The sequence below is a fragment of the Nycticebus coucang genome, chromosome 9, assembly GCF_027406575.1.
Source record: "Nycticebus coucang isolate mNycCou1 chromosome 9, mNycCou1.pri, whole genome shotgun sequence".
In the NCBI taxonomy this organism is placed as follows: Eukaryota; Metazoa; Chordata; class Mammalia; order Primates; family Lorisidae; genus Nycticebus; species Nycticebus coucang.
This window is the reverse complement of record NC_069788.1, coordinates 79344154-79367213: the sequence shown is the minus strand read 5'-3', so window position 1 is coordinate 79367213 and position 23060 is coordinate 79344154. Positions and strand designations below refer to the sequence as shown.

Genomic DNA, 23060 nt, shown 5'->3' with positions numbered 1-23060 from the left:
GGAACAGAGTATATCACAGCCCGGGGGGGAACCAGGAAGCATAACTGCAATTAAATAATGATTTCTAGTAATAAGGAGACTGTGTGTGTACACACACAAACACAGCCTTTAGCTACCTGCAGGGAGCACAAAGTGAATATTCTGGGGTTTCTTTTGAAAAGCTTGTCTATCCTTAGGTTCACCATTGTTACTTTAATCCTGTAGGTTCTATTAACCAGTGACTATCAAAGCACATGATGACTTGAAATTTGTTAGGAAATCCAACTGTAACATTTAGAAATCATCTGAACCTCAGCTTTCTATTGTGATACATGGAAATAACTGGAAAGCACAACATTTTTCAGTTTTCCAGTAATAACTTGGAATTGTCTGTATCACTATACTAGTCCAATACACCCCACCCATCCAAATACTAGACAATCCTAAGTGTTTCACTAAAATCTCACCTTTAATGCAAAATGCTAGATATTAAAATTATCAAAACAGCTTTTTTGAGGAGGTATTTGGGTAGGAATAAGGTTACTGCTAGGCTAAGCTTACATGAATTCGATGATCCAAATTTCCGCATTTGCTGTAAACTTCCAGCATTCCCCAAAACAGAGCTGTGTCCGTCTATCACCAGAATCCCTCAGCCAGACACAGCAGTGTGGCATGGCTGCCCAAGCGGTGCTCTCTCTGAGCATCACATGAGGGGACATGAGAGGCTCCCACAGACTCTCCAGGGTATGCCCTCCATCACAGGCACCAAACAAACACAGCCCCTCCAATGTCTGTCAGAAGTTTTCAGACAGAACCATTTAAGACAAATACTTACGAAATTCAGGGCTAACATTAACAACAAATGTAGTGGAGGCCATAAGGAAATAATATAATGCTAGGGTGGAGAAAAGAATGCCAGAACAGTGGAATAGCAGCAAGTATCTCTTATTGATTACCGTGGTGCACACAGTTATAAAATGTGTACACAAGTTTTAGGAAGAGACACTTAAATACATATTTAGACACACAAAATCAGGTAAAGTGAGGGGGGAAAATCCCTAATGCTTTCCATAGTAACTCAGAAGCACAGACATAAAATAATTGCAGAACATACAGGCATACTTTCTCCAAGAGTGTAGGCCTAGATGAGACCACTTTAGAGGGCAGAGACATAGCCTGTCTGGCAGGAACAGGCTCAGCTGGGGTTGACGTCTGAATGGAAGTGATGGTATTGATGGAACATGAGAAACACCAAGTACTGTGACTGCTGTGAACATAGCTCATCCAGGTATAGGACAGACTTTTGGATGAGATTTAACAAGAGTGAAGGGATTATAAAAATCCATAAAATCCTTATAAAAGAGAGTTAAGAGAGGGGAAGGTGTTTTTATTTCATATTCTTTCATTTTCTTCCAATGGTTTCTGGGCACAGTAGTGTGTGTCTATAGTCCAAGGTACTTGGGAGGCTGTGGCAGGGGGTTCACTTGAGCCTTGGAGCTCAGAGGTACAGTGAGCTATGATGGGGCCCGTGAATGGCCACCGTATTCCAGCCTGGGTAACACAGCGGATTCCACTGAAACAAGGAAGCCATAAAGAATGTGGAACATGACACTGTATGGGGAGGCTGCACCTTCAGGACCCAGAGCCCAGTCGAAGGGATTCTCCCAGCCAAAGAGGGCATAATATGATTATTAAGAAAAGAGTAACTGCCATAATAAAACTGAAACTCATCCACTATGTTCACATCACGATGACATCATAATCATAATAAAAAAATAGGACGGTGCCTGTGGCTCAAAGGAGTAGGGTGCCAGCCCCATATGTCAGAGGTGGTGGGTTCAAACCCAGCCCCAGCCAAAAACTGCAAAAAAATAAATAAATAAAAATAAAAAATATCTCATTGATGACCTTTGAAAAATGCTAAGGAAACAACTCATTCTGAAAACTACTAATCAAGTATTTATCCTACCCTTTCTGTACAAACTGTATTTTAGAGTAATCAAATAGTTGATTAAAAAAAAAAGCTTTAAAAATTTATTCAGTGTTCTAGTTAACAATCACTATTTTCCAATCCTAAATAGAAAATAGATCATAAAAACAATTACCAATGGTGTTAAAACTATTAGATGAAAAGTTTATGGTGAACTTTTAAAGGGCAAACCAACCCAATTATCACTTGAATCCAATTTTTAATCTTCATTATAAACAGAGACAACCAAATACAATGTACTTCCCAGCAGAAGGGTCCAACCTGGGGCCCACAGGTTACATGCTGATTTTGTGAAGACTTTCTTTGATTATGTGTGGTGTCAGATATCACAAAAAGTATACACTGACTTTTTTTTCTTTGCTAATCAGATATCCTTCCTTAGTGTTTGTGTATTAATTCATGGCTCAACATAGCTCTTATTCTTCCAATGTGTGACAGAGAAAAAAGAAGGTGGGATACCACTATGACCGAGTGGAAGGAAACATCATTGAATTAAAAATAAAATAAAATAAAATAAAATAAATCAAACCTAAAACCGATTATCTTTCTTCATTTACCACAAATTTATAGAAAACATAGGGACAAAAAAACATGTTAAATGACTCCAGGAGGAAATCATCTGAAAAATCGAGAAATGTGAGAAAAATCTACAGAACAAAGAACCTGATTTATGGACTATAGACTAGAGTCTTTTACTAATTAAGAGACCATCAACCAAAAGCAACAGGTGGACTCTGAATGAACCTTGATTTGAATAAACTACCTATCTAGAAAGATTCTATGAGAATTTGAACATTGAATATTTGATGACATTAAGGAATTAGTGTAAACTTTTTTCAGATCTGATAGAGGTGTTATGGTTATGTTTCTTTAAAAAAATCATCCTTGGGCGGCGCCTGTGGCTCAAGGAGTAGGGCGCCGGTCCCATATGCCAGAGGTGGTGGGTTCAAACCCAGCCCAGGCCAATAACCAAAAAAAAAAAAAAGAAAAAAAAAATCATCCTTATCTTATTTACATATGGATAAAATGATCTAATATCTGAGATATTAGAAAAACAATAGGTTTTGGGGTAGTGGCCAACCCAGGGGCCCAAACAACATCAGCCATGAGCTGAGAGCTATTGATATTGGCTGATAGGTCAATCAGGATTTGTCATGCTGTTCTATTTTGATACGCATCTGAAAATTTCCACAACAAAAAGTTTTAAAAATGACTTAGAGCACTTATTTGCACAATAGCATGTTAGTTTACTCGGAGGCCAAACAGCATAGTTTATAGCTATCAATTTAATACATAAATACTCTAGCAGATAAGACATGCAATGAAGAAAATATGTAGGCCACGGGTCATCACAAGATTAATAAATTTCACATTTGAGATCGCTAGAGCCAAAATTTTACTTTATTGAAAAATGCTTGGCAGAGGAAGAAATTACAACCAAATGTCCAAAGCATTGTACAAATGGTTCTACAGCAATGACTTTAGTATATCAAACTGCTTATAAAAAAGAACATGTCTGAAAAAATAGTGAGCTTAATGAAACTGTAGATTTAAAAAAAAGATAACTAGGATTATCATTTTATAGGAAATGTAAAGTTACATTTTGCTTATAAAAGATCAACTATGAGACTATTAACAACTACTTCACAGAACTTGTTAATGTAATTAAGAATAGTCCTGGGAATTAATAAAGCTTTTCTTTCAGAGTTCTGTAAAGGAAAAGATTATTGACTTAGGCTTCTTTCTTCAGAAATGACATCCACTCCCTTAGTATCTGTTTTGATTTAAAAGAAAACTCATCAGCTCGGTGCCTGTAGCTCAAGCGGCTAAGGTGCCAGCCACATCACCGGAGCTGGCGGGTTCGAATCCATCCCAGGCCCACCAAACAACGATCTACAACAACAACAACAATAAAAAACCCAAAACAAAACAAAATAGCTGGGCCTTTTGGCAGGCACTTGTAATCACAGCTACTTGGGAAGTTGAGGCAAGAGAATCATTTCAGCCCAAGAGTTGGAAGTTGTTGTAAGCTGTGATGCCACAGCACTCTACCCAGGAGACAGCTTGAGACTCTGTCTAAAAAAAAAGAAAAGAAAACTCATAAAGTGCCAAACTACTCAACGATGAGGGCGCAGGAGCCCTGTTTGGGCTGGGTGGGTAACGGGGAAACAACAGCTTCACTGAACGCCGGCTCACTGTCCATGTACAAAGAGGAAAACAGATTTTGAAAAGTGTCCCAACACACACCAGGAGTATGATGTTCATAATGGTGCCCTTAAAATTCTTGTAAGGCTCAGAGTCTTCAGAATAATTGTGGATTAGAACTAAATTTAGGAGATCTGTGGGGTTGCAAGTACTTTACGGCATTCTAATTCTTTCAATATGGGTTGCCCATATTTTAATTTTGGTTACTTTTATCCTATGTGATTAAAGTTCCTTTTTTGAAATTTATTGAATAAAAAAAGTTTACTCAGTCTGACATTCTGTTGAAAATAGCTATTAATCTCAAAAACTAAATGGCAAATTGGTATTTTAATGAATGTTTCTTTTCCCTATCATCTCTGGCTTGAATAACCTTTACCAGGGTGTTTCTCATTAACCAATCAATTAATTTTTGAATATATCTGTTATTATATGTTACTAAGAGCCAGACAGTGGCTAGTTATGGATACAGAGACAGGAAACAAGACAGGAGAGCATGTGGTCCAGTGGGACAGCAGGTGGTGAGCATGGTGAGAAGACTTGCTGCCAAGTTTGGGGCAAACGGGGCAGCAGTGTCTGGAGGCCTCAGCCAAGTCCTCAGAAGATGGGGAAGATCAAGAGAAGGGTGGCGTATGGGTGAGGGCATCTGGGGAAGGGAACACTGTGCCTGAGTACCAGGACTGGTCCAGTAAGGGCAGAAGACCAGGATCGGCTGGTGTGCAGAGGTGAGGCTGGAAGAGCTAAGCAGGACCAGTACTCTATTAATACTAAAACTGCTCTTCTGAAGACTGGGGGAGCTACTGAATGACTGAGGGGAGGCAGAATCTGAACATAACCACATTTTAGAAAGAATAGGAGTGCTAGCAGGATTTGACAGGGGTGAGACTGGGAAGGAAGAGATCAGATAGGGGAAAAAAATCTAACCCTATAATGTGCTATCTGAAAACTGAGACGTGATAGGTAAGATCAAAGAACTTGATAGGAAGGCATGGACTGCAGCTCTTAAGGGGACAGGCCTGTGAGGCAATGCCAGATAAGGAACACAGAGTGTGAGTCACAGACAGGGCAGCTGCAGAGGAGCGGGCTTTGTGGAATGAGAATTGGAGATGCTGGTGTGGGCAGCCTAATGGGAATGTGCGGCAGGCAGAGGGTTGAGGGCCTGGAAGGAGCAAAGGGCTGAGGATGGATGTGGGGCACACCGGCACCAGGGGAGGTCCAGGGCTGGGGACAGGGCTGATGGGAGTTGTGGGGGTAGGTAGCCTGCAGAGGGGACAGGAGAGGGGCTAGAGATGCTGAAGAACAGGATCAGCTAAGGGACTGGGAAGCAGGGGAAGAAAGGAAGAGAGCAAGCAGAGGGGGCTCGCTCACATAGTCACATACTAACGGGGAGTCAGGCAGAGGGGGCTAGCTCACATAGTCACATACTAACGGGGAGTCAGGCAGAGGGGGCTCGCTCACATAGTCACATACTAACGGGGAGTCAGGCAGAGGGGGCTCGCTCACATAGTCACATACTAACGGGGAGTCAGGCAGAGGGGGCTCGCTCACATAGTCACATACTAACGGGGAGTCAGGCAGAGGGGGCTCGCTCACATAGTCACATACTAATGGGGAGTCAGGCAGAGGGGGCTCGCTCACATAGTCACATACTAACGGGGAGTCAGGCAGAGGGGGCTCGCTCACATAGTCACATACTAACGGGGGGTCAGGCAGAGGGGGCTCGCTCACATAGTCACATACTAATGGGGGGGGGGAGGTCAGGAACGCTTTGTTTTTACACGTCCCTGACATTCCCCTCACTGGTTTGCAACTTAAAGAAGACTGACTACCAAGTGAACTGTAGATGCCTAGCTGGAGGGGAAGAAGCAAGGGTTTTATGTTTTTTTTTTTTTAGATTAGACTGATTTTCAACGCTGATAAGAAAAAGGCTGTGAAGGAAATGTTAAAGGCTTTGAGAAAGAAAAGAGGGGATGGGTGAGCCTCCAGGGAGTGCAGGGTGGGATCTTCAGGCATCTTTCCTCCCTGAAGACACAAGGATGGCGATGACGGCTGATTCCATCATGGAGAGAACCCGGAGTGGAATGTAGAGAGGCAACTTACAGCTTTACAAATCACCTTTATAAAGGATCCTTGAACTGCTGGCTGAGGTATTTTATTTGAAATAATTCTAAAATAATTCTGGTTTCTTGGAATTAGGAAGGGACATCCTTGTTTTGTATTTGCTGAGATTGGCTCATATCTTTTTGCCTATACATCTAGAGCTATCTCTTGCTATAAGTATAGAATGTATCACTCCATCAATTTTACCTATATCATTAATTCTATTATACCATTAATTATAATTAATGTAAACTCATATTAACATCATTTGGAAAGGAAACAAGAAATCAAAGAGCCTCTGTCTTTCCACCCATCTTGGAAATGGTGTAATAGTTTGAAATATGACAGTTTCACTTACTGTGTTTGGTTTTTAAAATTTAGAAGAACAGTGTCTCCTACTCTTCTGGTTTCCACGAGGCAGAATTTTCCTCTAACATTCATGATTCTCCAACCCCTTCCAACTTTCCTTCCCCCTGAGGTAGCATTTCCCCACTGGTGGATGACACCATCAGTCCACTTTTTCATCAGGTTGAGCGAATCTATTAAACTCTCACACACAGAGGTTTGGTCTCTTCCTTCCTTTCTCTCCAACCTGGACCAGGGTGGGACAGAGACCCTGGTCAATGTATTTGCTCTGTGTCTCAGCCTTTCTCTTTGGTGGCATGTTTCAAGGTCTAGGCTGAAGGCTGGGGAGCCCACATGGCCCTTACATCTAACATATTTTCTCTACTACCTGCTGGCTCTTTTGTCTTATTCTTTAATTGGTTTGAAACTTGGGCAGAGAAGAAGGGTTGTTATTCATTGATTCCTCATCCCCAAAGATTCCAACAGACTATTTTTTCCTCCTTTCTTTTCTTTCTCTCCTCCCTAACCCCAGCTTCTCTCTCTCTCTCTTGGCTTAGGATGAGATACTGACAGTAGGAGAGTCCCTATCTTTTGCTCTTTTCTAGTAATGGACATCACTACTATGGTTAATTTGTAAGGATGTCATGTTGTGAATATGTCCTCTCCAAAATTTATGATGAAAATTAATCCCATTGTGGTGGTATTAAGATATGATTAGGCCAAGAGGGCTCCACCCTCATGAATAGGTGTGTCATGAGAGGATCTTAGGTGTGCCACGAAAATTTTTAAAGATCATTAATTAAATTATTTTTGAAATAAGTTCAAAGCACAGTATGTATATATGTATTATTTTTTTTTTACTTTTTTTTTTGATCAACATAATTTAACTGTGCCACAGAAGTTTAACTATAGGTTCAAGTGTGCTGTGAGATAAAAAAGGTTGAAGAACAGTGGATTAGTGCTTAATAAAAGGCCTTGCTGGGCCTTTTGTCCCTCCCGTGTGAGGACACAGCACTTGTTAGGTCCAGAAGATGCAGCAACAAGGAAAATCCTGGAAGCAGAGAACAGCCCTCACTAGACAGCGAATCTGTGGGCTCCTTGACTTTAGACTTCTCAGTCTCCAGAATTACGAGAAATAAATTTCTGTTCTTTGTAAATTACCCTGTATGTGGCATGAATAGAGACAAAGAAGAAGAAAGAAAGCAATATTGCCACAGCCCTATGTAGATCCTCTACCAACCCGTAAGTACATTTTAACAAACTCTGAAAGATTCTCCTTATGGATGGTTCAAGTTTAACAACCGAGATAAACTTTAAAATGGAGGTGACAATTTAATGATATAAATGGTCAAGTAGCCTAGCCCCTACCTCTGTGTTCTGCATGCAGAGGTAAGTGTAATTATCTCAGTGACGCACAAAGATCTAGATGAATTACAAAAGAGTAACATTAAAAGTGTTGGAAAAAAACAAACGATAGCCAACCAAGATATTCTTCACATGGCAGCTGAAATATATTTTCCTCAGATAACTACAAAGAAATGATAAAAAGTTAAAACAAAATAACAAACAGAACAAAATAAACGTACCAAGAAAGTTGTGTTTCACATTTACTTCCCATAAAACTCACTGGATTTTAATTTTAATGGGGGGACAACTTAAGTACTGTAAGAACTTATGATTTCAAAAAATAGGAGGATATAAAATTATTTAACTTTTTTGCCACTTATTATTTTGCACCAAAACATCTGTCTTGCATATGCATTCACACATACCTGACCAACAACCAACCAATAACAAATAAATTAACCAATAGAAAGAGAAACACCTTGTATAGATAAAGACACTAAGATGAAGAAATGGTTTTGGGAGGCTTCTCTAACAATGCTTATTTAAGGCTATTCCAGGGTGGGGAGAACATTCAGGAATACCCTCTTGAGGTCACCACTGGGGTTTCTACCGATGCTGAAGAACATAAGTGCTTACTGACTTACTTAAGATTTGTAATGCTTCCATTTCATACACAGTACTATCAATAGCTTTCCTATTTACATTTTAAACTTGGAAATCAGGAACTGCTATCTTAAACAACTTAGAAAACTTATAGAGTACCCTGTATGGAACAGACTTGAGAATATTTGCTGAATTTGTGAATGGAAAGCAAATGTATTTTCTTTCTGTACATGATGTGAATATTTTACAGACTTTGAGTATACAGATTAACAGACTATGCTATTTTTCTATATCTGTGAATTCAACTCAGACTAAGTTTGAACAGGGTAATGAATGGGTGCTATGTAGTATGCAGGGCCTCATCTCCTGCTTACTCAGCAGAGTCATCCAGGACTACCAAGGCAGGCCTCACCAGGAGACTCGCTGACCTTAAAGGTTGAGGGAAAGCTATTATTCTAAATGGATACTTTGCTTTCTTAGTTTTACAACCTTCAATATCTCTAATATACATAACAGAGCAGCGATAGACACTGAAGTAAGTGAATTGGAAGAATTTATATTCTCCCTTTAATTTCTAAACATAGATAAGAGTTTCAATTCTTACTTTGAAAAGCAGTTTTACATACTTAATTTTAAATTAATTATTTCTTCTAAGTGAAAAACTATTAGATAAGTATGGAATGAGATGTAAAAAGGGTTGTCTGACAGTTTTCCCCAAGAAAATATATCTTACTATATTTAATCATGGTAATTGCTATAAACCCACATTTAATCATACGGAAAATCTCATGGATTGTTTCCTCTGGCAGTCCATCCCCTTTTGCCTCATGCCATGACTTCCTAAGTAGCCTCCTGCCCGGTCTCCCTGTTAGCCGGAATGGCAAGCCCCACTTCTGTCTCCTCATCTCCAACTAGGCCTTCTTGCCATTACCACATGGATCACTTCAATTACATTAGATTTTTTGAAACCTTTAGGAGCTTGGAATGCCCTGCCATTCTGATTTTTGGGAAGTTTCCCAAATCCTACATTTTCCTTAAGACATCTACCATATTATGCCAAGTTAGATCATCCCAGCTAGAAGGAGCAAACTCTTGAGGTCTGCAAGTCTTTAGAGGCCTTGAAAGCACAGTAAGCATATTCTGGGAGTCACAGAACATATAGTTCTTACAAGGTTGACCAGTTTTTGAAAATTCTAACTATGACTGCTATCAGTTTGATTGTAATTCTGCCTTCTGTCACTATACAGAATGTCTTTTACAAAAACATACAGATATTTAGAGATAGCTATTAGATGTGTTGTTAATCCTTTCTCCAGAATACGGTCTATTCTGACAATCATTTTCTCATATGGCCTGGTTTTAAGACCAGATGTGAGGATCCCAGAACACAGGAACTGGCACCTTTGGACACTATACCATTATAACTGCAACTGTCATTTTACTGGCTTTTGAAGCAGACAAGTCATGAGCACTTAGAAAGGGTTTGCAAATAGTCTAGGACCTTCAGAATTCACATATTAGCCCTTAAAGCTGTGTCTTCTCTCTCCTGTTGTTAAACTCTGTCAACCCTCCAACTGGTCTTATATATGTGTGTGACTTTTTAGTTTTTATGGTTCTAATTATACCTTTTCACTTTTTCATATGCTTTTTAAAGTAATTCTTTTTTTTTTTGTAGAGACAGAGTCTCACTTTATGGCCCTCGGTAGAGGGCCGTGGCCTCACACAGCTCACAGCAACCTCCAACTCCTGGGCTTAAGCGATTCTCTTGCCTCAGCCTCCCGAGTAGCTGGGACTACAGGCGCCCGCCACAACACCCAGCTATTTTTTGGTTGCAGTTTGGCCGGGGCTGGGTTTGAACCCGTCACCCTCGGTATATGGGGCCGGCGCCTTACCGACTGAGCCACAGGCGCCGCCCTAAAGTAATTCTATTGTATGACTTTAGAAGTTTTTCTATTTATTGAATTTTTTGAGGTATAATTCAGTGAATGTACAGACTTTACATGCCCCGTCTGATGGGATTTGATAAAAGCATGTGATAGTGTAACTCCTACCGTGGGTAAATGCAGCATATTTCCACCACATTAACAGTTCCTTGCGTACCTGTCTATTCCACCATCCTCCCATAAACAATCGCCACCAGTGAGTCTGTCCAAAAACTGTACTTAGATGGGATTCTAAGTATGTCCCCTTTTATATTGGCTTTTTGCACTTAAACATAATGCTTTTGAGATCTATCCACATAGCAGGTATCAATCACAACAAGGAGAAGTACCCCACTGTATGGATACTGTTCCACTGTATGAGTTATTACAATTTGATATATTCTTTTCTTTTTTTTTTTTTTTTTGTAGAGACAGAGTCTCACTGTACCGCCCTCGAGTAGAGTGCTATGGCGTCACACGGATCACAGCAACCTCTAACTCTTGGGCTTACGCGATTCTCTTGCCTCAGCCTCCCGAGCAGCTGGGACTACAGGCGCCCGCCATAACGCCCGGCTATTTTTCTGTTGCACTTTGGCCGGGGCTGGGTTTGAACCCACCACCCTTGGCATATGGGGCCAGCGCCCTACTCACTGAGCCACAGGCACTGCCCGATATATTCTTTTCTTGAGAAGAGAATAGATACTTAGGATGTTTCCAGTTTTTTTCTATTATGAAAATAGCTGCTGTGACCACACTGTGTAAGTGGACATGTTTTTCATTTCTCCTGGGAAAATACCTAGAAGAACTAACTGGTGGGTCATGGGATAGATTTATGTTCGTAAGAAACTGTTTCTAAAGAGGGTGTGCCATTTTACAGGGTCAGAAGCAACATATGAGATTTTAAACTGGTGTGCAGCAGCACATTGGTGTGCTATGAGAGGACCTTAGGAGTGCCATGAAAATTTTTAAAGAGCATTAATTAGTTTTGAAAGAAGTTCAAAGCACAGTAAGCATATTCTTTTTTCACTTTTTTTTTTTTGATCAACATAATTTAAGTGTGCTGTGGAAGTTGAACTGTAGGTTCACATGCACGGTGGTGAAGATAAAAAAGGTCAAGAAACACCAGTTTCTGACACAAAGACCCTCTTGCTTTAAGCCGGCAGCTACGATTCCAAAAGAGTATCAGGAAAAACGTCAAACAACTTGAAATCTAGTTGAAACCTAGATTCACTATGTATGTCATTTCTCTGTTTTTGGCCTGGGCTGGGTTTGAACCCGCCACCTCCGGCATATAGGGCCGGCGCCCTACTCCTTTGAGCCACAGGTGCCACCCATATGTCATTTCTCTATCAAATTGTGTGTCTTAGTGTTACGCGTGCCTTTCTTCATTAGACTCCATGGACAGTTTTCTTCATTTTTTTTAAACAGAAGAATTTGAGAAAAAAAACTATGTTCCTTCCAATTATTGAAAAAAACAAAATTTTAAAATGGAGAACTTAAGTTTTCTGTGATTATACTTTCTACTACATTTGAAGGTATATTTGCACATGGAAAATTGTACATGGAAAATTGATATATTGTCTTTTTGAAGAAATACTAGAGAATAATGAATGCATATTTTCTTAACTAATATTTTCTACCAATATATGGACATTGCTCTCTCTCTTAGTGTGTGTGTATATATATATATACAGATATATATATATAGCTATACATCCCCATATATATATACACACACACACACACACACACACACACATATATATATAACCCATTCATTACTGATAGGTATTTAGGTTGTTTTTCAGATTGTGCTTATATTAAAAAGTGTCACAATAAATATCACTGCACATAATTCCTTCCTTACTTGTCTGATATTTTCCATAAGATGGTATATAACATTCACATATACATGTATGTATCTGTGTAAAGCTAGACCAATTTATATTCCTAGAAAGGTGACAGGATAGTCTCCTTCAGACCTTTGCCAAAAGGAGGTATTAACAAGTTATCAATACCTGCCGAGCCAGAGGGTTTTTCAAAAATGACACCTCAGTGCTATTTTGATTTGCATTCACTGAGAATTGATGGATTTCAGTATCTTTTCCTGTTTATTATCGATATTATTAACAGCTCTTTTGTGGCTTCCATGCCTTGTACCTACTCTTCTTCAGGGTATCTGCCTTTCTCTTTATAGATTTATAATGGAGTAATAACGTTATTAGCTCTTTGGCAACACAGCATGGTGCCTAACAGTAGGAACTGTCTAGATTTGAATTCTGAACCCCAAACCCTCCACTTCATAGCTACTGAACTCAAGCAAGTTGCTTACCCTCTTTATGCTCAATGGCTTAATCTATAAAACAAAGACAAAAATGGTGTTTACTTCTTGAGGTGCTGCGATGATGATTACATCAGACAGTCTATATAAATCCTTCCACCTGGAACATGGTACATGTGCAATAAATACTAACTACATTACTATGAATATATATAGAAACATATGTGTACAAATGGATGTGTATATACAAGGTTGGACAATTAAATTCATGAATTCATCCTAGAAAAAGTGCTATCCACTTCACTGCTGAACATCACTATAGTCACCTTGAAAGTACTCCCCTTGAGAACCTATGCACCGATGCCAGCACCCTGTTCACCTTTCAAAGCAATTTTGGAACTCTTTCTGGAATGACCATCAGAGTGGTCATCATATGGCACACAAGAACACACAACAATAATGAATGCCACTCAGCCCACCACACGTCCACATGAACACAGCTGCAAGACACTGAGATACCAAGGTTTTGTGCAATACTGCCAACCTAAGTGCACAGGGGCAAGTTTGCAAACTTAAAATTGTCAGACTTCATACAACAGTACTCACAGTCATTCCAGAAAGAGAGTTTCTTTGCAGTTTTCCATTTTTTGAAAATCAAAAAGAAAATACATGGGGAAAAGATTCCCTATTTAACAAATGGTGCTGGGTGAACTGGCTGGCAACCTGTAGAAGACTGAAAGTGGACCCACACCTTTCATCATTAACTAAGATAGACTCTCACTGGATCAAAGATTTAAACTTAAGACATGAAACTATAAAAATACTAGAGGACAGTGCAGGGAAAACCCTTGAAGAAATCGGGCTGGGCGAGTATTTTATGAGGAGAACCCCCCGGGCAATTGAAGCAGCTTCAAAAATACACTACTGGGATTTGATCAAACTAAAAAGCTTCTGCACGGCCAAGAACACAGTAAGTAAAGCAAGCAAACAGCCCTCAGAATGGGAGAAGATATTTGCAGGTTATGTCTCTGACAAAGGTTTAATGACCAGAATCCACAGAGAACTCAAACCCATTAGCAAGAATAGAACAAGGGATCCCATCGCAGGCTGGGCAAGGGATTTGAAGAGAAACTTCTCTGAAGAAGACAGGCGCGCGGCCTTCAGACATGAAAAAATGCTCATCATCTTTAATCATCAGAGAAATGCAAATCAAAACTACTTTGAGATACCATCTAACTCCAGTGAGACTAGCCTATATCACAAAATCCCAAGACCAGAGATGTTGGCGCGGATGTGGAGAAAAGGGAACACTTTTGCACTGCTGGTGGGAATGCAAATTAATACATTCCTTTTGGAAAGAGATATGGAGAACACTTAGAGATCTAAAAATAGATCTGCCATTCAATCCTGTAATCCCTCTACTGGGCATATACCCAGAAGACCAAAAAGCACATCATAACAAAGATATTTGTACCAGAATGTTTATTGCAGCTCAATTTATAATTGCTAAGTCATGGAAGAAGCCCAAGTGCCCATCGATCCATGAATGGATTAATAAATTGTGGTACATGTACACCATGGAATATTATGCAGCCTTAAAGAAAGATGGAGACTTTACCTCTTTCATGTTTACATGGATGGAGCTGGAACATATTCTTCTTAGTAAAGTATCTCAAGAATGGAAGAAAAAGTACCCAATGTACTCAGCCCTACTATGAAACTAATTTAGGGTTTGCACATGAAAGCTATAACCCAGTTACAACCTAAGAATAGGGGGAAGGGGGAAAGGGAGGGGAGGGAGGTGGGAGGTGGGTAGAGGGAAGGGGATTGGTGGGATTACACCAGCGGTGCATCTTACAAGGGTATATGTGAAACTTGGTAAATGGTCTGTAAAGCTAGTGAATGATGCCCCATGATCATATCAATGTACACAGCTATGATTTAATAAAAAAAAAAAAAAAGAAAATACAATTTTCCATTATTTTCATTCTCTAGCATCTTTCTTATCCTCTAGAAATTCTAAACTATTTCTGAGCTTTGGATTATGTAAGTTACAAGATGCAAGAGAAAACCTGATTGGGTAATGTCTGTCACCTGCAAGACTGATTCTAAAAGACAGAGATCTTAAAATAAAATTGAAATTCTCTTCGGTAAAGTAGACACAGACTTCAGAAGAGCTGCCCCTTTGCTTTGTCTTTGTAGTTAGATTTACATTTTTTCCCTTCCACTTTAAATATACTGTTTAGGATACTACATTGACAACAGACACCTAGTGACTCATGCTGGCTGTCAGAACTGGGCAGCACAGGGCCTGTGACTTGACATGTCACTGATAATTATTCTGTGCTGAATTATATGCATCATGCACAAAAGCAATCAATTATGTTTTTATTTTTAGAATGGTACTAGACATATTCATGTAATGAATTATATAGCCTTCCCTTTCCCATTATAATTTCTATTATATAATTATATAATTAATATATAAGCATTTGAATCAGTTTAGTACTTATATAAAAATGATTAAATTTAAATTCATTCATTAAATACTTTTAAAGAATGTGAATGAATTTTAATTTATATGCCATATGGAAGGAAAAATAGTTAAAACCAATATTTAAGAGAAAAGTTAAAGAAATATTTTTTTCTTGTTTAGTGTGTTTCAAAGATGTGAACTTCAAAGTATATTTGCAAATGGAAACCAAAAATATTCTTAATTTAGTTAAGATTTATAAAATTCAAATACTCAGAACTCTTAGTAATCATGAATAATAAGAGAACAATTAAAATGTTAATAACAGTCAGTTCTGTGACTCAGAACTGACTGGAATAATCTTTACTGACATATACACAAATACAGAGGTAGCAACAATTTAAATATCCAACTGTCAGGTTAACAAAAAACAGAGCTATGGCTTTAACGGATATGTCTTCTTAAATCATGAAATTAATCAACTGGATTTTTTCAATCACCATATATAGTATCAGAAACTAAATTTATTGCTAACTACAGCAACAACTAATCAGTTACCTATATGATTTGCAAAATTCAGTGTTTGGAGATGCAAGCTCTAAAGGTAATAGTGAAGTTGTTAATTGAAATTATTTTAGAAAATTAACAAACTACTTTGTTCATTTTATGCAAGGTCTCAACTTAAGTGAACTTTAAACAAACTAAAAAATCCCTACATGACTATGAAGACTGAGGTTCAGTTAGTAATCATGAAGACAAAACTACACAAAGAACAAAACTAAATACAGTTTATAAAAGTGAAACGAATGCCAGTGACTTCTAAATATTTCTGGAATCTGAGAGAGAGTAATTTGCTTATGAAAGAAAGTCTATATTAAGAAAAAATACAAATAAAAAAAAGAGCTATGTAAAATAAAGGCCATATCACTTAATGTCACACAGCCAGCAGAATCTTAATTCTGTATAAGAAAATTATCTGAGGTTACAGTTATCATTGAGATCAATCTCATGATTACTTTTAGACTCTGATCCTAATTCACATCAGAGGCTATGTTAGTTCAATGTCATGGTTTAAAAGATAAGAAAATAATAGAGAAAGCATTCTGGGTAACTTAAATAAATATTCCCATGGAGGACATGGAAATTCTAAGTCATCAGTATCAAACTGGAAGCAGTGGAAACCTAAGATCCCCCCTGGCCTGGCACTGCCTTCACACAAACTGTGTCTTTTTGTTAATTCTCACTGAAGTGTTGTCAGAGGACCCACAACCATACAATAATGGCCAGCAGTCACTGCCTTTGATGTGACCTCTCGATGCCCTTCAGGGAGTCCCTTCAGGACTTTATGGACGTGTCTTCTCCAAACACACCCCTTACACAGCTGGATGTCTGAGAAAGCAGACCTGCCTTCTGCCCCATGCGAACTCTGTACTGCTGCTGGCAGTGTTCAGAGTGCACTAAGAAAGCCTCACTGTCTGTCCACAGAAGCAGCAAGTCTGACGGAGGACTGGTGAAAGAAAAGAAAGTCTTCCTTCACATCAGTGACAAGGAAATCCTGTTTCTCAGTAACGATTGGCTTCAATGAAGATGGATCTGACCTACTGTTTGTGGAGACTGAAACTTAGTGGCTGATTCGAATGTGTTATAGTCATCATTAAAGTGCAGGAAACTTGCAGTAGCTGTGTCATGATTTTTCCTATTCTCTCAAAAACATGACAAGTAATCTAATAACCTTGAACATATACCAAATAATGTAAGAACAATTTCAGTGCTAACAGTTACTGTCCTTACATGCTAGTCATTGAGGCAAATATAAATTTAATCAAAATGTAAATTATCACTATTATTTTTTGCATGGTGATGCAACATATAATTGCTGATGTATTAGATATACCTGATAGTTGCATTTAAATTTAAATTTAATTGCTGAAATTTAGGGAATGTACATAGCTACAATATAAGAATTCATACAAAACAGGAAAATCAGTGCTAAAATGCTCATTTTGATTCAACAAATATGTACAGTCATTGCATTTAAGCACTATTTATTAAAAAGTGAACAAGAAAATAATGGAAAGTAGAATATGATATGATTTCCTATCAAAAACTGATTCTGTGAAAAATCACTACAAAACTATATAGCAAACACTTGGAAGTGAAGGACTAACTGGCAAATTTAGAAAGATGGTAATTAATAAACTACCAATCTACTCACTCAACACACAGCATCTGTGTGTCAGGACTATACTAAAAACACTGGGAACACAGATCTCAAAAGAGCAGGCCCTGTACTAAAGCTGTCCAGCAAGAAAGCAGAAATATTATAAAACATTTCCTACATGCACAGAGCACAGTTACAGAATAGGAAACTACTCCGGGAGCACCACAGATGGAGGTACGCCCACCAGACCGGAGGCACACAGGAGGTGGCCACAAAGAGTTCCCAGGGTGCAGGGCCGGGGAGGGGAGGGAAGGGCAGGAGAACAGGTGAAGCCCAGAGAGGTGGGCACCCAGCCAGCCTGCAGCTGGGGAGGCACGTGGCGAGGGAGGGAGGTAACTCAGCAAGTACAGGCAAGCGTAGTTGGCTCTCCCCACCCATAGATTTAACCAACTGAGGATGGAAAATATTTGAGTAAACAAAATGGATGGCTACATCTGTACTGAAAATTTACAAGGTTTTTTCCCTTGTCATCATTCCCTAAACAATACAGTATAACAACTATTTGCACAGCATTTATTTTAGGTATTATAAGAAATCTAAAGATGATTTAACGTATATAAGAGGATTACTTAGGTTACATGCAAATACTGCATCTATTTACATAATGAACTTGATCAATGGGTTTTGGTGTCTGTGGAGGTACTGGAACCCTGCCATGGGTACATCTAAGGGCCACTGCATAAGCCTTAGCACTGTTTGAGAAGTCTGCAGTTAGCTGGAGGGAGAATGAGTCACCTTGGAGGGTTTTAAGCAGGGGACTGACAGAATCCAATTTTTATTTTACAAGGATGAGCTTTTCAAAAAGGCAGAGGTGGGGCAGCGCTTGTGGCTCAAAGGAGTAGGGAGCTGGCCCCATATACCAGAGGTAGCTGGTTCAAACCTGGCCCCAGCCAAAAACTGCAAAAAAAAAAAGGCAAGAGGAGGAGTTCAGCTGGAGAGAGACCACTGGGCAGGGTGCCCAGGAGAGCTCTGCACAGCACAGCTTCCCAGATTTTACTAGGAAGATACTATAGAAATTTTAAGCAAGATATTGATAAGAACTGATTTAGACTTAAAAAAGATATAGTTGGGGCATGAACTGTAATCTACTTTGAACACAGTAGAGTCTATACAGAGAGAAAAAGTAAAGTAATGGAGTTTAAGGAAGAAAAGATCAATTATGGCTAGTTAGCAGAATAAAGACTCATATGACTGTAATGACTATGATTTCAGAAAATTAAATAACTGTGGCACATTAAATAATTGTGGTTAATGATGCTGGTTTTTAGTATAGACTTTTGGCATCACTGTTGTATGTTCACACTATACAATAAAAACCAAAGGTGTTTAAACAAAATAATTTTATCACCTAATAAAAGCACTACATAATAAAAACAAACAGTGATTAAAGTGATTAGTTAAAAGAATAAAGATTAAGCCAAATCGGTTAACAATTCACAGCTACATCTACATATATACATCCAAAAAAAAAAAAAATTCTATGTCTTCTCTGAGCATGACCAGCTCTATATTAGATCACTTCTGCATGTAATAAAAAAATGTTAACGGGTAGCTTGGCTTTATGTGTTCTACTCTACTTCATACAAAGAAATAACTATTTGATCAATCAGAAATTATATTTGATTCAGAAAGCAATAGTTATTCTAAAAATATGTATCATAAATTAATATATAAGACTATGTCAGTCATCGTTCTGGGGCCCAATTTTCTTTGGTAAATTACTAAATAATCTTACTTCTACACATTTTCCTTCTGTTTTTCACCTTTCCAGCATCAGTAATTAGGTCTTACATAGAAGTAACTAGATTTCTTAAACAAAATTTCGATGATGGTCACAAGGTCATTGCATAAAACTGTCACTGAAAGTTACTCTATTATATCTATGCAAGAAAGGATCAGAGGACATATGCATTACTAAACAAGAAATAGGTTTAAACTAATAAAAAGTTAAAATCAAACTAATCTTCCACTATCAGTGGGTAAGAGAAAAATGTGAATAAAAAAGAAAAGCATTTTAAACATGTATTAATTGATAAAAACATAACCACATCTATCATTTCAGATGAATCAGATTACCTGTAGAAAAGTCCAGTAAATTTATTTACTTACCTGTTGGAGGCAGACAGTCTTTCCAATCAAAATAGCCTGCATAAATTCCAGGTTCTAAGGAGCCAACAATGGGATCTGCTTTCAATTCAATGTAATTTTCAAAGAGTCTTTGGTCTAGTTCTTTCAATGAGGCCGTGCTAACCTATGAACACATAGTAAAGAGTATGAGTTGCCTTTTTCAGGGTGGTAAGTAAGATAATGTTAATAATGAATACTTTGGTGTATTTTAAAAGTATTTATCAATTTTCCTGAAAAAGCTCCTGATTTTTATTTTATCTATCTTGAGTAACAAAGACCATTCTTAGCATAGCTGTTTTATAGGATAAGAAATAATCTCCATACAGGAGTACAGGCTATCTTTGAGAATACTGAATTTTCTTCTCTATAAGCAGAGCCAAAAGCATTATAAATTCTAACAAGAGGAAGCATCCAAAAGGGAACCACTAATAAGAATCTAGGATGACAATGAAGATATAACATCAAAATCTGTGTGATGAAGACAAAGCACTGGGTAGAAATTTATAGTCATAAATGTTTTAAAAGAAAGGTTTCAAAGTACAAAAGCTTAAAGTTAATGCTTTAATCTCCTACCCCAAGTAGTTACAAAAAAAATTAAATCCAAAGAGAACAGAAGAAAAAGATAAGACTAAGATCAGAAAATTACCAATGCCACAAGTAGGTTCCTGGAATATAGTAATAAAAATGACAAGTTCCTAGGCAAGCTAATTAAGAAATAAAGAGAAATAACATACAGGGTTCCAAAAGGTTGCCATAAATTGGAAAAAATAACAAACTCATATTTTATGTTATATTTTTAGTTACATATCAACACATAGAGAAATGTTTTGCAAAATTTTATAATGAATATTTTGTAAATAAAAGTATATTTAACTGTAATTTTTCATTTTCCCTATGTAGGTATATATGGTAACCTTTAAGATATGCTGTAAATTGCCAAAAACAGAAATGAAAAAGGAAACATTATTATAGATCCTAAAGATGTTAAAAGAAAAGTAAAGAGTCATTAGAGTTTTGTGCCGATAAGTTAGATAACACAGAAGAAATTAGTAATCTGGAAAACCATTTCAAAAAAATGGTACAAGTACTCAATAGTTCTATATTTACTAAATGACTTAAATTTGTTATTTTAAAGAGTTTGCACAATGAAAACTTCAGGCCTGGACTTCACTGGTGAATTCTACCAAGCACTTAAGGAAAAAATTATATCACACACAAACACTTTCGTAGAATAGAGGCTGAGAGCCTCTGTTTCTGTTTTGCTTAATGAGGGTAGTATAATATTAATATCAAAAGCTGACAAGAGATATTACAAGGAAAGAAAATAAACACACCAATAGGCCTAATAAATAAAGATATAAAAATCCTAACAAATGATTGTCAAATTGAACCAGCAAATAAAAAGAATATGTCATACAAAAGTGGCATTATTTCTTTCTGTCTTTCTTTTTTTTTTTTTTTTTTTGCACTTTTTGGCCAGGGCTGGGTTTGAACCTGCCACTTCCGGCATATGGGGCCAGCGCCCTACCCCTCTGAGCCACAGGCGCCGCCCTTTCTTTTTTTTATTGTTGGGGATTCATTGAGGGTACAAAGAAGCAGGTTACATTGATTGCATTTGTTAAAGTCCCTCTTATAATTGTGTCTGAACCCCCAAAGGTGTGTCACATACCATGACTTCCCACCCCCCTCCCTTTGTTCCTTTCTCTGCTCTCCCCTTCACCCCACCCACCACTGTGCACTAGGTCATTGTCTTCATATCAGAACTGAGTACATGGGATTCTTGCTTCTCCATTCTTGTGATGCTTTACTAAGAAGAATTATGTTCCACCTCCATCCAGGTTAATACAAAAGATGTAAAGTCACCATCTTTTTAATGGCTGAATAGTATTCCATGGTATACATATACCACAGCTTGTTAATCCATTCCTGGGTAGGGAGCATTTAGACTGTTTTCACATTTTGGCGATTATAAATTGAGCTGCAATAAACAGTCTAGTGAAAGTGTCCTTATGGTAAAAGGATTTTTTTCCTTCTGGGTAGATGCCCAGTAATGGGATTGCAAGATCAAATGGGAGGTCTAATTTGAGTTCTTTGAGGATTCTCCATACTTCCTTCCAAAAAGGTTGTATTAGTTTGCAGTCCCATCAACAGTGTAAGTGTTCCCTTCTCTCCACATCCACACCAGCATCTGCGGTTTTGAGATTTTGTGATGCAGGCCATTCTTGCTGGCCTTGATATCTCAGGGTGGTTTTGATTTGCATTTCTCTAATAATTAGGGATGATAAGCATTTTTTCATATGTTTGCTAGCCATTCATCTGTCTTCTTTAGAGAAGGTTCTATTCATGTCTCTTGCCCATTGATATATCGGACTGTTGACTTTTTTCATGTGGATTAATTTAAGTTCTCTATAGATCCTAGTTATCAAGCTTTTGTCTGATTCAAAATATACAAATATTCTTTCCCATTCTGAAGGTTGTCTATTTGCTTTGGTTGTTGTCTCCTTAGCTGTACAGAAGCTTTTCAGTTTAATTAAATCTCATTTGTTTGTTTTTGTTGTTGTTGCAATTGCCACAGAAGTCTTCTTCATAAAGTCTTTCTCCAGGCCCAAAAAAAGGCGTTTGATAAAATTCAACATATTTTCATGATAAAAATTCTCAGTAAATGAGGAATAGGGGGAAAAAATCCAACCTTATAAAGGGTATCAGTAAAAATGGCAGAAATATAGATTACTATCTTCATAAATCAAAAATAAGGCAAGGATGTCCCCTTTTACCACTTATTTTTAAGATTATATTATAGGTTCTATTCTATGGGATACGCCAAGAAAAAGATGCCAAAAGAGTAAGTAAAACTATCTTTATTCATAGAAGACATGATTATATATTTAGAAAATCCAAACAAGTAGAAAAACAAATTAATGGAATAAATAAATTTATCAAGGGAGTACACAAAGTCAGCAACAGAAATCAATTATATTTCTATATATCAGATACAGAATTATAATATAATACTATATATTAGCATCAAAAAATACCTACCAATGAACTTAACAAAAGATGTATAAAATCTCTACTGAAAGCTTTAAAACATTTCTGAAAGAAATTAAAGATGACCTTAACAAAAAAGCAGGAAGAATCAATATTTTTAATCTTCTCCAAATTCTAAAAAGTTTTTTTTGGTAAGAAATTCACAGGCTAACTCTACAACTTATATAGAAATGGAAAGGATCTAGAATAGCCAAAACAATTTGAAAAAAGAACAAAGTCAGAGGACTCACACTACCTGGTTTCAAGACTGACCGTAAAGCTGTAATAAATAATACAATGTGATAGTAGTGTAAAGGATGAACAAATAAGTCAATGGAAAAGAAAAAGAGTCTGGATACAAAGCCACTTACAGATGACCTTTTGATTTTTTGAAAAGGCACCAGTGAAATTTAATGAGGAAAGAAAGACTAAAAAATTGGTCT

General features: G+C 37.7%; 1 protein-coding gene across 8 annotated transcripts in view; it reads right to left on the bottom strand.

The window, feature by feature from the left end:
• EXOC2 (exocyst complex component 2) overlaps nt 1-23060 on the bottom strand; it is a 221781-nt gene that overhangs the window by 41361 nt on the left and 157360 nt on the right. For all 8 annotated transcript variants that reach the window (XM_053602529.1, XM_053602530.1, XM_053602531.1 and 5 more), the window contains one exon: nt 19573-19714. In XM_053602529.1, coding sequence (XP_053458504.1) covers nt 19573-19714 — 142 coding nt within the window. The remainder of the gene's footprint in view (nt 1-19572; nt 19715-23060) is intronic.